General features: G+C 36.5%; 2 protein-coding genes across 3 annotated transcripts in view; one reads left to right on the top strand and one right to left on the bottom strand.

Annotated features, from left to right (window-relative positions):
• The window catches only part of rac2 (Rac family small GTPase 2), a 14,969-nt gene extending 4,590 nt beyond the window's left edge, over window positions 1–10,379 (bottom strand). The window contains exons 1-4 of one of the 2 annotated variants that reach the window (XM_035660760.1): window positions 10,226–10,379; window positions 4,386–4,457; window positions 2,187–2,304; window positions 1,311–1,373 (exon numbers count right to left, since the gene is read on the bottom strand). In XM_035660760.1, coding sequence (XP_035516653.1) covers window positions 1,311–1,373; window positions 2,187–2,304; window positions 4,386–4,457; window positions 10,226–10,260 — 288 coding nt within the window. In that variant the 5' untranslated portion in view covers window positions 10,261–10,379. The remainder of the gene's footprint in view (window positions 1–1,310; window positions 1,374–2,186; window positions 2,305–4,385; window positions 4,458–10,225) is intronic. The other variant, XM_035660759.1, reaches the window with a different exon arrangement.
• Window positions 10,380–12,132: 1,753 nt separating this feature from the next.
• cyth4b (cytohesin 4b) overlaps window positions 12,133–16,284 on the top strand; it is a 12,558-nt gene continuing 8,406 nt past the window's right edge. Inside the window, exons 1-4 of the mRNA XM_035660976.1 lie at window positions 12,133–12,265; window positions 15,139–15,221; window positions 15,370–15,434; window positions 16,222–16,284. Coding sequence (XP_035516869.1) covers window positions 12,247–12,265; window positions 15,139–15,221; window positions 15,370–15,434; window positions 16,222–16,284 — 230 coding nt within the window. The 5' untranslated portion in view covers window positions 12,133–12,246. The remainder of the gene's footprint in view (window positions 12,266–15,138; window positions 15,222–15,369; window positions 15,435–16,221) is intronic.

The following is a 16,284-nucleotide window of genomic DNA, read 5'->3' as shown; positions in this document are numbered from 1 at the left end:
ATATAGTATTGAAGAGGTTTTGTGGGAGGTTGAATTTGGAAAGCTCCTGAAAGGCTTTTGTTGAACTCGGTGGTTGACCTACTCATCCTTGCATCATTGTAGCGCAGGAAATGGAGAACGTAGAAAGCACTTGATATGAGTGTGCTGAACATAAAATGTTTTATCTCACAGTGCTACACATACAATCTGGTGCTCTTTTCAATGTATTGAGATTGAAGGACTGTGTGATTTACCCCTCATCACCCTGAATAGAGATAAACAGGATTAGAATATGAATTGTTGTTTATTAGTTGATTCCCAGTGTGTAAAATTTAGGAAAATGTATTGGCAGAAATGGAATATAACTATCGCAGGTATGTTTTCATTAGTGTATAATCACCTGAATATAAGAATTGTTGTGTTTTGGTTACCTCAGAACAAGCCATGTTTATCAACATTGGCTAAAATGAACCATTAATACAACTTAATCAATAAATCAATATAAATGTTACATTCAAGCATTAATATGCATTTTATACACTGCATGTTTTTTTAAATTGCTGGATATCCTTGTGTTTGTATTTTTCTCAACTGCACTGTCACACTACAAATAATACAAAACAAAACATTTTAAAAAGAAAGAAAATTTTACTTAAACTATGTTTAAAGCTTTGAATGATATATCACAGGACTCTGCAAATTGATTGTCTAAGTGAACTTAGTGGGAGCCAGTGGCTGCCTGTGGTTCTGCAGACAGTGACACAGGGGAAATTTAGAATGTGACCATTTGACATTTCGTCTGAAAGACAATTAAGATTCTGGGTTCTTAAAGAGAATTGGAATCTTCTAATTTAAAGGTCCAGTGTGTATGATTTAAGAGGATCTATTAGCAGAAAGGCAGAATAATATCCATAGATATGTTTTCATTAGTGTATAATCACCTGAAAATAAGAATGCTGTGTTTTTGTCACCTATGTTTCTAACCCAGAACAGACAAACCAGACACTGGCTCTACATGGGATTTTTGAATTTCCGTGTGTTTCGTGGCCACTGTAGTTTCTCCTATGCTCTTGGAAGGCTGAGCTGTATTTAAATGCAATCTGCAACTTTACCACTAGATGCCACTGAATCCTACACTCTGGTCCTTTAAGGGGGGCAATGCTACCAAACAGAGATTGTAAGACCTTTAACATACCAATAGAAATCTATAAAATGTTCGATTTGCATCGGTATGTAGTCTACCTGTAATGTAAATGTATCTTTTACATCCCCATAATAAAATGAATGAAAATACAAATTTCATAATGATGTACCACAGAGACGAGACTCACCTTAGCTCTAACGTTCTCATACGACGCTGGGCTCACCAAGGAGAAACAGATCAGGAAAACATCCTAGATGGATAGACAATTAGATATGAGAGAGAGAGAAAATGGTAGATGGTAGACTGCATCATACTGCAACATTTCTGTAACAAAAGCTATATAGCACAATCCATAAAGTAAAGAGATGTCATTCTTTTTATTGTATTGGCATTTTGGTTTAAGAAAAATAAAGCTACTTCTAATATATTGTCAGTGTTTATTTAGGTCATTGTGTTGACAAAATATTACTGTTCGGAGACAAATGGTGTCAGTGTTAGGGTACAAGTGTTTTTGTGGCACAAAATTGTTGCTTTAAATAAATTTTTCTGATTACTGTATATAAATATGAAGCTAAAACTTTCTTTTCTCCTTTGTTTTAAACCAAAGGAACATCACATTCTAAATAACACCAACACAATAATCTTAGATTTTGCATTCATTTTCTCAAATGCCAGTCACAGTATAATTGTTTTTATATTCATAATATATGTATTATATTGCATTTTTGCATATTACACAAGATTTGTTTTGTTTCATTTCATATTTGTATTTAATCACATTACTTTATAAGGTGAACAATATTTCTAGGTATTTCTCCGTATATATTTTTTCTATCTTAAAAATGGTGGTTTTCACAAATGAAGCAGCTTCCTCTAAAACGTCCTCTTTTCTTTTTCTTACTCTTCCTCACCTTTTAATTTAATGAGATGTAGCTCAATCAGGCTGCGTTATTGTGTATGGATCTGACAGTTGTAATCTCAACTCTCCCAGGTTTCACAGTGGGAGACAAAGTGGATTTCATCTTTTATAATGAACTCTGTGGGTGTGTGTGTGATAATATACCGTCTGTGGGTAGGACAGTGGGCGGAGCCTGTCGTAGTCTTCCTGTCCAGCTGTATCCCAGAGGCCCAGATTGACTGGCTTGCTGTCCACCATCACATTAGCTGAGTAGTTGTCAAATCTGTGTGGAGCAGGGGGGTGGGGCGATCAGCGATCAATCAATTAGTCAGTGAGCTGGTCTTTTATGTTATTGATTCTTTAAATAATCAATCATTTGATTTATAAATGCCATAGAAATGCCATCAAGGTAGGGTCGCATAATCAAACATAAGTCATACGAGACCTGAAAAGAGAAGCTTTTTTTAAAAGAAAACATAGGAAAGGAAGTTTATTAGGGCATACTGAGCAGAGTTTGGGATGGCCAATAATAATACTGAAAACTCTTTTGTTTATATAGCTTTAAAAAGGGCTTTGAGGTCAGAAAAATATGTTGTTTAGCATATTAATTAGCTCATTAAACCTAAAGAAGTAGTAAAGTACTAGTTGTTACCCAGTTAATGAGCAGTCCATGGACTGTAAGGATTACAGGCATTTTTATTCCCTTGCTGTGTTTGTTTGCCAAAAAAATAGGCTACATAATATCTTTGGCCTCTGTTGTTAAAACATCTGTGTGTTTAAGGAAATAACCAGGAAATAACCAGTGGTAACTTTTCATTTACTCAGGTAAAGAGAAATACAGTTATAAGGTACTTTACTTGAGTATCTCTATTTTATGCTACTTTATAGCTTGCTTCTAAATATTGTACTTTTGACTTTGCTAAAAACCATCGTCAAGTCATGTTGCAGATTATAATTTTACATACATGTTATCAGTTTATAACACATGATACATTCTTATAGATTAAACTACAACAGTGTATAATGTAGTAAAAATTATCTCTACCTCAACCAATCTGCTGCAAACAGTAGTAATATTCCAATCATAAGATACACATTACAATATAAGACTTTCCAAGGGGCTACTCTGCCCAATGAGTACTTTTATGTTTTATGCTTTAAGTACATTTTGCTGATAATATTTTTGTTCTTGTACTTTTTAATTCAAGACTTTTACTTGCACTTCACAGTTGAGCACAGACTTCTACTTCAAAGTATTTATTCTTTGATTGATACTTGGTATTGCTACTTTTACTTAAGTAAAAGTATATGAGTAGGCTATTTCTTTCACCACTGTACAAAACCGCTGCAATCTTCTATGTTGTAATATTTAAGCAGCACTGCACCCGTGTGGTGACTTAAGAACACTACAGTCTCATCATCAGCTTTGTCACTTTACTGAACTTCCTGTATGTGCACTTGTTGCTACGCATAAAACAACATGCACAATCACAAACTAGCTTCAACACTAAAGAGCAATGAGTGCCTCCCATTGATTGTAAGACTACAAGGCAGTGGTACAGACTTGGGTCATCTCATTGATCAATGTTCCCTTTTGCAACTTTGATGGAGATACACAACTCTGTTTTAGCAACATCCTGCTTCCTTCTCATTTATTTGGTCATATTCATCTGACGCTATCTGCCAGAGGCTTTTAACAAAGAGATATTATCATATCACCCTCTCTTGCCTCTCTTCTCTTGTTACCAGTCAGGTTTAGAGTTGAGTTTAATATTTTACTGCTGTTTTACTCTTAAAGGACTTAATTGGCAATGTTTTCCTAAATTTCAGTTAAAGACTAAAGGGGACACTTATAACAAATATATTTTATTATTTATCTTACCTGTTTTATTGGTCTCATTCTTCAGTTATATCTTGTAGATCTGAAATGTTTTAACCCTTCCTGTGTAAAGCACTTTTTAACTTTGTTTTGAAAGTTATAATATTGATTAGGGAGTTTACTTTAATTATAAACTATAATTAAATTAAATATAAAACCAGTGCCTTTCTCACAAGCACTGCAACATTAATTGTTGCACTAAAGGAGAAAGTTTGTTTTCTTTTTGCTTCTCTGTTTACCTGTCAACTTCTTTTCCAAGAAAGTGTTTTTATGCCAGCCCAAACCTGTCAGTGCTAACCATTACATATCTGCAGATGTACTGAAGTATGTGTGTGTGTGTGTGTGTGTGTGTGTATATAAGCCACATTTACCTGACACAATCACATATTGCTGTAATTAACTGTATGTTTTTCATGTACCTTCAGAGAGAGAGAGAGAGAGAGAGAGAGAGAGAGAGCACACGTGTCTGCGTGTTTCATACTCACACAGTAGGAATGTATTCCCCGGGGAAGGCATTTGTTGTGTAGCTGATGAGAAGACATGTTTTTCCCACAGCTCTATATCACACAAGAAAAAACACATACAGTGAGACATTATGAGAAGACAAAAATCATGTTTCAGGCTATAAGTGTGGAAAACGGAAAAGACTGCAGAAAGACTGCAGGTAGGCAGGGCTTTATCAACCGACATTAGCTTTGTCCCAATTCCATACTACATAATAACCTAACCTAAACAACAGTATGTACAATATTCATTTTCAGTTTACCTCTTTGAAGTTATTATACCAAAAATCAGCATACTTATTTTGTACAAACACAGAATTGTTTTATACATTTTATACATATGTACAGTAATTGACATAGGTTCACTAAGGGAGTGTCTTTTATCTATATTTGTTGTTTTGGGGATATTTCCACTTCATTCATATTTTATAATTCAGACAAATGTCTCAATAACATTGCAGGAGCGCGCTGAGGTCTCAACATCCACAGTGATGAAACCGCACGGCTGCATGCAGGAGATGATCCAACAAGTATCAACCGGCCCTGTTCTTATTTAGTTCCAAAGATTTTTCCTGTCGACACTAAAACTTGTGCCCTGTTTTCACCAAGGCATTGAAACATTCTGGATAAATCTGATTGATAAGAAGTTATGAGGAGTTGCCTAACCTTCGTTGCGCTAATGAATCAGAAATAGCAAAGCAGGGAAAGAGCCTGTCATGAAACCAGGTGATCTGCAGCTAAGAGACCAAAGGTTTTACCTGTGGTCTGTCTATAAGGATGATATTTAGGCCCAAATTGTTCTGTATATAGTAGCAAGATATGAAAGAGCTTATTTTCTGTTATGTTATGCTATTACAATTACAAGTAAATCTCACTCTTTTGTTCACAGAATGGCTGTAAGCAGACGTGCCCTAGCAAATCCAGATTCTGCCCAATTTTCTACCATCACCACCACCGCCCTTTAAAGCTGGAGGGTGTAAAGACTGTAAGCCAACACTTTATACACAAGCATAAGATGACAATGTTAGAAAAATAGGTATGTATATAAGAGGGGGAATTGTAACATGTCCCTGGTGAATAATGGTCTTTAGTTGTTGTTTGTCTTTGGTTGTTCTCAGTTAAAACATCCACAGATGCAGACTGTAGGATGCAGTGAAAAGCTCTGGAAAAGGCTAGTAAGTGGACCCTGAGCTGAGGTATTTTGTCATACAAAGAAAAAAAATGTTTTTGGAAGACTTTTCTTATCTTGCTTTTCATATCTACAACAACAACAGCACAAGCTTATGAAAGGTGGACTCATGAGGTAGCAGTCAATTCAGAATCACAGCTATCAGTGATGCATGATTCAGGCATCGTCATCATCGAGCAATAAGGCAGAGGGGTTTTCCACTGCTGAAGCTCTTTTTTAATATATTAGGTTAGAAACCCCTTTTCAGAGATCAGCTCAGAAATGGGGTGCACAATGTACTTTTTGAAAGCTCAAATTAAAACAAACCCCAATAAAAGTGTAGTGAGTATATGTTTCTGTACCCTGACACCAATAACATGGTGTGACTTTATAAAGTAAGTTGGGGGGTTGGGACTTCACGCCTATCACAGACACGTACTTAAAATTACCCTCTGGTGTTTAGCCAAGCAGATAGTTTCAGTTTTATTTCAGTTTTATTTTATTAGGTTCTTTACATTGCCCTCAGAAATTACCACAATGACATGAAAAAGTAGTTTTAATAACTTAATAACACAATCAAATGCGATCCATCTATGTGGCTCTGTGTTTGTCAGTGATGGCACAACATTGATTTTATAAGTGTCCAAAATATGTCCAAAATCTACTGCTAACAGCTGTGGGGAATTTGGAGAGTTATTTCAGACACAGCCGAGCACAAAAATTTAATTTCTCTCCCTATTGTTCTGGAGTAGCGGCAGAACCATGAACTAGACGCAGCGAAGGATATTCTGATACAACAAAGTTGTCTGAATGGATAGATATCCCTAAATAACTGAGAAAATATATCTTTCTGTGCTGTGGGTAGACTGACCCTTTAAAGAGAAGTTGACAAACCAACTTTTGACTGTATGAACTGATACAGGGTCTGAATTTCATAAGTTGGCATTTTTAAGAAGGCCAACTCAGGAACAAGATGACTCAGTAGTGGAATGAGCAGCCCAGCTGTCAACTACAGGCTGTGTGTGTGTGTGTGTGTGTGTGTGTGTGTATGAGTGAGACAGTACTTCTATCTTTGTGAGGGCCAGTTTGACTTTTAGAAGTTGAGTTTGAGGACATGTTGTCAGGTCGTAACTTCTCCAAAAGGCAGTTTGAGGAGTCAGACTTGGTTTTACGGTTAAGAATAAGGTTTAGTAGAAATGTAAGGGTTGGGGTTAGGCATGTAATCGTGATGGTTAACGTTAGGATTACGGGTTGAAGAGTGTGGTAACGTCAGTAAAGGCTCTCACAAGTATAGAAGTGCAAGCATGTGTGTGTTTTGTGGTTGTGTGTGAGTCAAATAGGAACTGATCTGTTTCAGAAGCATCAGTTAGTGCTGAAAACAGGAACCAGCCAAACTGAGCTATCAAGAAGTCTTCAGCCTCTGATCTCGCTCTGTCCCTTTGTTCTTAATCTGGTTTTTCATAAACTTTTCTGTCCCCAGCTTACACCATCTTTGGCAAACTCTTCAAATGAGATTTATTTTCACTGTGTCTTTTTTTGTACTTTTAACCCATTAGGCTAATTCTCTTCCTCAAATTTATTTCCTCCACTGTGTATTTTTCTCTCTTTCTTCATGCTAGACTGTTGGTTGAAATCTTGTAACTATCTTGTGACTACTAACTAACAATTCATAATTTCTCCCATCTTTGTTTGAGACATCCCCCATTGTCCTCTCATTGGTTCAACCCAAAAAGCACAAGCCACAGTAAATAGTCAAATGGCTTCAATAGAACAAAAGAAAAAAAACAGGTGTCAATCAGTGAATCACAAGTTTGATTCCATGTTATGTTTTTAGTATATCTGTAGTTTTTTACCCTCAAACAGACATGTTTCTCTTTATCTTAAAGCCTGCTCATACCAGAAAGTAAAACATTATGAAATAATTTTGAATTAAATGGTGCTAGAGGCTTAGTGACTACTTGCAGGGCCAATTGGTAAATCACAGCTGGCGAGCTAAGCGCTAACAAGCCTTTAAGGTTGTTAAAATAATAATATTCTGCTTTGTCTGTCATTAGCTGATAGCATATATTTACTGTATCAGCTTGTTCCTTCTCTTTATAGAATCTGTATGACATTTCACACTGAGTGACTCAGTGACTCACGACTCCATGCTTTTCACAGCTGCATCATTCCACTGAATTAAAATATTCATATTCATATTCTTGCTCATGATTGTATACATATTTTACTTCAATTCAGACAGCCATATTTGGAATTTTAGGAAAGTTATGAATCCACTAGAATTTTAAATACTGTAAAGTTTTGTGGGTTTCAGTAATGTTTGGTTGTTTGATTTTACACAGTACGACCAATGTTGTCACACAATTCCACTGATGCGGTAATACGCCAATATATGCTCCAATGCACCAGCAAAGACAGGGAAGAAGACCGCAAACAAGTAAACATAGGCTCGATTTAAAAAAAGCTACTTTTAAAATAAAAAACTGGCTTTCCAAATGTTTTATGAGGAAGGAAATGCACACCATACGTTTGTTAGACCTCAAGGATAAACCTAATGTGCTTCAGTAAATACCACTGAATGTAAACAACTAGTGGAATACTCCCCTTTAAAAAGTTTTAGAATTGTATGTTCAATGCTGTATGAATGTATATTAAGATGGACATTTTAATTTGTACTAAACTCTAGTGAAACTGTCCACCCATCCAACAGGCCAACACTATAATAGGGTTATATATGAGCAATATTTTAGCTTGTATGTACACAGTGACTTGCTGAGAGACAGCAAACTTCCCTTCAACCTGAGACCAACTTCCTCTTCTTGCCGTTACTGGAACCTTTAAATCCCATTTTTGACATCTGAGTTTAGTCATATACATAGACAAACAGACATGTGCTCACACATCACACAGACAATGGAACTACTGTGTTTCTTTTTAAAAGACTGTACTGACTCCACAAGGTCCACCACCTGCACAGTGTTCATCTTCTGTAAAACAGGTGGAGCCCCAAGCTCAAACTACTGCTACATGCAGCAAAGGATTTTTGCAGAGGTTGCAATATGATGCGACGTTGAGTGGATCAAAAAATAAAAAGTCATGGCAGAAATTACTCACACCACCACTAGCTTCAACAGCTTCTCAGCTGTCATAAGGACAGTATACCAAAACTCAGACGTGCTGTTTGGAGTATCTGAAAAGCATCTTTCAGACATATCAACAGGGGTATTCCACACTTTTCGCAGATTAGCAAAAAAAACAACATATCAGTACTTTCTGCAGCGATTGACCAGGTGTTCACAGGTATAGAACTGTGCAGGTCTCTAAGTTGTCCACAGATGATTTTCTTCACATTCCTCACATTACTTCATGCAGTATTTATGTTCTCTGCTTGCCTTTGTATTGTGTTTTCAGAGAAAAAAAGAGAGTATGGCCACACTCTGCATCAAATTCTGGACAGTAGCCATGACAGATGCTGTTATTAAATAAGTAAATAAATAAAAATCCATGGCATGAGGATGTTCACATTCATCCACCTTAACCTCCCTTCTCCCTTTGCAGAGTTTGTGGCTCTATAACAGTATCACACTACCTCCCCTCCTCCACCCCTCCCTGCTCCCTGCTCCCTGCTCCAGGCTCCAATCTCATTTTTGAGTGTGTACACCTCCAAATCATAGCTGAAAGTCACCAAAGTCAGTCACCGTCATAGATTTAAATGTAGTGTGCTATAATAAAGCAAAACTTCACAAACTGTCTCAGGCATTTACAAACTTCAGTCTCCCCACTTCTTCACTCTGCAGTTTTGATTCACAGTGTCCCTTTTAGCACACACCAGGAAGCTCAACACAAGCAAGGAAATGGAGCTACAGTTGCTGTGTACTACCTGTAAATGTGTCATTTTACGTAACTTTACTGAACTCTTGCAGCAACTACAGCACTTCCGCTTCACAATTTCCCCCATCATGACAGCCAGCCCTTTTGCCCGAACTTCAAGGGTAAGAAGTGTATAGAAGTTGTTTTTTTCTCATTTGGTCATTTGGTAGAAGACACATTGTCCAAACTTATTCTGAGAGAGTGCAATTAATCATTTAAACTGAATAAATTCATCAGCTTTTCTAAAACTGAAGACTTGAAAATGCCCAACTTGAACAAAATACTTGCCTTTATGTGTCCTTCTGTTTCTTTTCTTGTCTGTTTTTTTTCTTTTCTGTGTCTTATGAGCCACTCTTTTTGGCATTTCTTGGATTTTCATCTACATTAAGCAGTCTGTGCTCTGAGCTTGCAGCATTTTCCTGCATGTTGTGGCCTGTACGTCCAGCACCCTCACTCTGTATCAGCGCTGTCAAACACACGCCTAAAGACTCACAAGTAACACGGACAGACTGTGCTCTTCAACAAGTTTAAGAGTACAGTAGACTCACATTTTTTAAATAAACGCCATATCAAACAGCCACATCACTGCGGAAGTTGATCAAACTGTCACTCAAGCCTGTTCAGGACATTTGAAAATCTTTGACATTTCTATCAAATAACCCCACATTAACCCTACCTAGGGCCAAAAGTCCCCATCATGCATCAGCTGGGTTAACATGTCTTGATTCAGTAACTTGAGGCACTTAAGTTAAAACAATGTAGGTAAAGTAAAATAATGGCGTACCCATCTCCCACGACCACACATTTGATAGCCTGCATCCTGTTCCGCTCCGCTTCGTCTGTGCTCTTCACTCTGACAGAAACAGACTCGAAGAGGAAGGTTCAAAGACGCAGATCAGCATGCAACTACAGGAAATTGTTACACACCTCCCTCACTCTCCTCCCTTTGCTGTTTTTTTTCTTTTTCAGTCTCTCTTCCTTCATTTTTGCGCAAACCTTCCGGTTGTTTTTTTCTTCTTCTAAACAACAAAACTTATGCAAGCAGTGTTCAAATGGTATAAAATACACATGTGATTATTGATGTGGAAAAAGACGCCATTGTAATGGGTAAAAAGAGCTGTGAAATGGCAGTGGAGAGTTTTGAAAGGGGGAACATGCAGTAACAATGCCACTGGGCTTTATTTAAAACTTCCTCTTTTCCACTTGCAAACATGCAAACATGCATACACACACAGACACAGACACACAGACACACACACACACACACACACTCACACACATGTATTTGTAGTTACATTTTGATTTGTAAAGTAATATAAAATGGAAATGAATGGAAAATAAGGTGATGCAAAAACTAATACAAAAAAATATAGTAACACAGACACACACACACACACACACACACACACGATCACACACATTCATGGTTTAGTTTAAATTTAGTTTACACAGTTTAAGTTTTATTTTAATTTGTAAAGTGAGAAATAAATAAATGGAGAATAAGCCATAGCAATACACAAACACACTCATGATTATACACTATGGACAACTATACTTGTGATTTTCTTTTGTTTCCACTAGATGGCACTTCTGCATTGTTTTTATCATCGATCCACCATCATGTCCAGAGCTCATGTACTGCAGAGAACTTGTTAGTTCAATTTTCACATTGACAATTTACTTCAATCTTCCATAAGTAGGAACATGTTTTAGTTTTTAGGCAGCTAATGTATTACATCAACCATGAGAAACTCGTCGAATGTCCTTGTTCCAGTAATGACTAAACACAGTGTATAGTCTCATCCTTTTTAATCCTTGTGTCCTAATTGTGTTGTAAGATTACCAATATTAGGTTTTATATAGGTTGTCTTAATATGTTATACATTTCAGATGTTCAACATCAGTTTCAGTAACCACCAACAACCGTTAACAGTCAGATACTGTTCAGGATGCTGCGTGCAAAACCACCCTGGCAAACTGAGGTTTTCAACTGTCAAGTCAGACTGACTTAGTACACCACAATAAGACAGGAAGATGATCTTCAAAATAAAATAATAGTGGAGACTAAATTGCAATTTTTATCATAGAGCACCAAATGACCGCTTTTTATTAGCATTGTTATATCAACAGCAGTGTTCCTTTGTGTCAAGGGTTCAACGCCTTCCTCACCATCTGGAAATTTCAAAATTCACTTCCTGGCCTGAACTGTCTTTTGCAACCAAGTTGTATTGTTCAACCAATTTTCAGAACACTCTCTGTCACTTCCACTATCTAATAGCAGATGCACTACTGATATTGCAGGAAGTCTCAGGTCTACAAAGTGTCATATTCAAGCCACAAAAGCAAATAACTAAGCTGTGTAATTATTGTTTTTTTCATGGTGAAATGGTGCCTCCTCTTTTTTAGAAGTCTCTGTTGGACCTGCAGTTTAAAATTGGTTCTAAACTTATTGTCAGTCACATTTCAATAAAACACAAGTTCTCCTGTCAATGTTTAGATGTCCTTCAGCCCTTAAAAATAATAATAATAATTTTAAAAAGAACCCTCCTTTATTGCTTCACTTCAAGGACGAATCCATTCAGTCTGGGTTTTATTTTGAAAAAAGATCTACTTTTCATTCTTTCTGTCTTGCTGACGTTTGACATTGTGATGGATGGGGAAGAGGTGGGGTTAAAAAACAACATCTTCTTCATTCAAGTGTTACTGCACTATATGCTGCAGTAGTCAGCATATCTTCATATCTAGACCTGAGTATATGTAACTCTTTTGGCGTTGCCAATTTATTTTCTTTGTTCTTGGATATAAATGACTGATTGCCAAATGGGTAAGACCTGTTTTGCCACTTCTCTCTTTTTATAGCTGGTTGTTATATTTCATATTTGATTTATATGTAAAAATATCCACAAACAATGTATAATATTTGTTGGAATTGTTGTTATTTTGGTTATACGGTCTATAATTTATTATGTCACATTTTAAGATGTGGAATAGGGCATTGTGCTCTTTATCTGCATACACTTGTCTTTTAATTAATTCCTAAAAATATGAGGTATTTAACTATCTGGAAATGTTAATGATATCTATACTATTAGAGCCTTAATTTGTAGTTACCAACACACTAGTGTTCAGAAAAGAAACAGTAAGTAAAATAAGTAACTTTTATATTAAATAATGTCCCAGCTGTTCGGTATAACTACTTCCATTTCCTCACACTGTCAACTTTGTTGTTTAGAAACAGCTGTGATAAAAAATACATTAAAAATGAATTTCATTATTTCCATTGTATCACTGTACAGGCGTTTCTTAAATATTTTGTTGCATGGTTCTTGGTATACCGCTTTTCCCCATCTGAACCGTGTGGTGAAACGATGCACAGTGTGGATCTCAGCTGAAATGAGGAAGAGAACTCACAGGACCACATATGATGCACTGATAATAATATAAAAACAGAAGTTCTTTAAACTATCTTTAAACAATCCACCATTAAAGTCATGGTGCCAAGCTATTTACTGTACATCCACAATTATTTTTCAGATTAAAACCAAAATCTGAATCATGTAGAGTGAAGAGTTAGATGACATATGCCTGACAGCTTTGTTGCACAAGATGTGTGAAGGAAGGGTGGGGATGTGGAAGTTCTGTGTTCAGATCATTAACCGGATTCACTCATCTCTACAGGAAGCGTTAGTAGTTACCATGTTGTTTTTGTTGTCTTTATATTCTACAAGGGTTGTTTCATTTACTTACATGTTGGCCTCTGTGTGAGGGAGGCGCTATAGAGCTCATACTCTCAGGTCTAGTTTCACTGGTAGCCTACCAAAAAAAACTCTATGCTGATGAGAAAGACACTTATATTACTTCTGTTTTTGTCTTGTGGGAACCGCTCTCTGCTTGCTGAAGTTAAAATCAGCCATCTAACTTTGCCTGAGGCTCTTTCCTGTATGCAGTAACTCTTTGCAGAAAAGTAGAATAAAGTTGTAAGAATGTAATTTGCAACCTTTTTCCTCAAATCCCCTGCTCTAGTAGGAACACGCACCACATAGCTATGACATTTTTATGTATGATTTGTATGTATGGTTTTTATGGCAATTTTAAGAGTGACTCTGGTTAATGTGCTGGTGAAAGTTGACTGAAGAGCCAACCTGGAGCACAAACAATTAATGTATTGTTGTTGAAAAAAAAAGCATCATAAGAGACATACACATTACAGTGGTACATACATACACTGAGAGGAAATTTAGAATTTTGTGAAAAAAAATTTGCATTTTTAAGGGGAACAATGTCAAATCTAGACAAATCTGACTCACACTCTAGTGCCACCGGCAGGTTTACATATTTGTTTTTTATTTGTTTATATTTATTTATCTTGACAAATATTGGATGGATTTCCATTGAAATATCTCAACATCTACTAGATGGATTGGCACAAAATTTGGAACAGAGATCCATAGTTGTCCCTGACTTTCATCTAGTGCCACCATGAGGCTGACATTTGTGGTCTTGAGAGAAATGTCTCACCAATTACTAAATGGATTGTCATGACATTTATCATGTCTGCCTTAGGATGGATTTGTAAAAACTTTGGGGATCCCTTTTGTTTTCATCTAGTGCCATCACCAGGTCAAAATTATTTTTTTTCCAATACTTTTTTATGAATAAATACCTGCAAAGCGAATGCTTCGGTAAGCCATGTTTAGTTTTAAATAGCTAATGTCAGCATGCTAACATGCTAAGCTAGCATGGTAAACATTATACCTGCTTAGCATCAGCATGTTATCATTGCTACTGTGAACATGTTAGCATGCTGATATTTGGCTCAAAGCACTGCTGTGCCAAAGTAGAGCCTCACAGAGATACTGATGTGACTGTTAAGACGACTTGTTTCCTTTAAGTCTTATTTTGGTCGTATCTTTTTGACACATTCAAAAGAATGACTTTAATGATAGTGGTATATTCTGATATCAGAGCTTTTTTTTAGGTTTCTTTTAGGGTTATACACTCCTGTAATGCAATGACCACATCGGACTGATGATAATAGAACCTGAATGTTTAATTTGATGATAATCAAAGAGCACATGTGGTTATTCATAAACACATTATAAGTTACCTACCAAGTTTCAAACATAATTTATTAAGCAACCACAAAGCCTAGATGAAACATTTTCTTAGTATGACTGTAAATTTTTCATAAGTCATACTGTTCACCACTTCTGTATGCCACTGAGCTTCTCAGATGAGAGTGGAAGGGGATGGTGGTTGGCAGAGTTAAATAACTTGATAAAGAGGCCTCCACCAAGCCTGGTAGCTGTGTATGAATATTTTTCCCTATATTTGCATGCTTGTGTCTTTTCAAGAAAACTATTTATGGATATATTTTGCGGTGACATGTGAAAACCCACACCACCTGTCTTTGCATCTTCCAAAGAAACCTATCTTCCTTGTGCTGCGGTTAAACCAAATATATGACACACTGATGTGTAGATTTATTTAAATCAACAGTAGAACAGAAAGAAGGTGAGTGGAATCACACAGGGCTCAAGTGTTTTTCCACAAATCGGCTGATATCTCACAGGAAGCCTACAATAGTTGATTAGGCCATCACAGATTACGTCATTTTTCTGACCTAATATCCTGATGTCATAAAAAGTTGCATGGGCTGATTATTAAATGTTAACCTTTTTCTTCCCATTTTTGTAGTTTCTTCAGATTTTACAGCAGATGAGAAGATGGAGATTGAGAACATTAAGACCCATAAGAAAGACCTTCTGGATGATATCCAGGTAAATACACACACTTTGTCAGACACTCGAAAATAAATGCTGTTTTAATTTATTGATTTTGTATCTTTACTGGGAGAAGTGACTTGTCCTGCTCTTAATGTTGAGAAAACAAATATTAAAGACTTTTATTTTATTTTGCTCTGCCCAGAAGTTAAAGATGGAGATAGACAACGTCATGGCGGAAATACTCAGCTTCGAATCTGCAGAGGAAAAGTGAGTTTTAATGTGGGGAAAAACCCCACAGTACCCCACAAACCGGTTGTCCTTTTTATAGATCCACTAAACTAGAACTCCCACTAAACACTCCTACTGATGTTTTCAATGTCTAGCACATTTCAGTTTCACAGTTGCTTTCCGAAAATTTTTAATACTGCTCTTCCACAAAAAATAGTTCTCCATGTATTTACTCTCAGAGCATTTTAAATGAATAGTTCAAGAAATGTCATTTTATTTCATTTTATATAATGTAACTATACATTATACAAATTTGTCAACAATCCCACCTTTCTGCCTGGCCTATCAAATGATGAGTTGATAGTGACCAGGTTTGGAGATTAGCCAGGTTCCTTGGAGAGGTAGCCGTGCCCACAACACACCCATACACACACACATGCACACACACACACACACACAAGGAACACGGAAAACAGAGAGACAAGGAACACTGGAGATTGTTTTGTTTGTTTGTTTGTTTTTTATCTAGGTTTAAATAACGAGCTGCTATGTTATGCTATGCTCACAGTACATAAAAATGTAAACCTCAGTATCATGTTGCAGCTTTTCATTAGACTGATCAAATAAAGAATAAAGTCATCAATGGGAAAATACATTACTTGGCTGTGGCTAGTGGTACAGGGGCTAACTTGAAAAGGGGGGCAGGGCTCTTTGTTGCTACCCTGTTTCATATAGTTTATTTGTTTGTACTCAAATGTATAGCAATTTAATATATACATTACAATTATTCCTAAAATATATTTCTTCAATGTTGGTTTTCCTGCAGCAAGACCTTAGAGAAGAGCAAACGGTTCTCAAATGGAAAGAAGAAATTCAACATGGACCCCAA

This window comes from Morone saxatilis, unplaced genomic scaffold (genome assembly GCF_004916995.1).
Source record: "Morone saxatilis isolate NCDOM2014 unplaced genomic scaffold, NCSU_SB_2.0 Contig17, whole genome shotgun sequence".
Lineage (NCBI taxonomy): Eukaryota > Metazoa > Chordata > Actinopteri > Moronidae > Morone > Morone saxatilis.
This window is presented reverse-complemented; position numbering and strand designations above follow the sequence as displayed.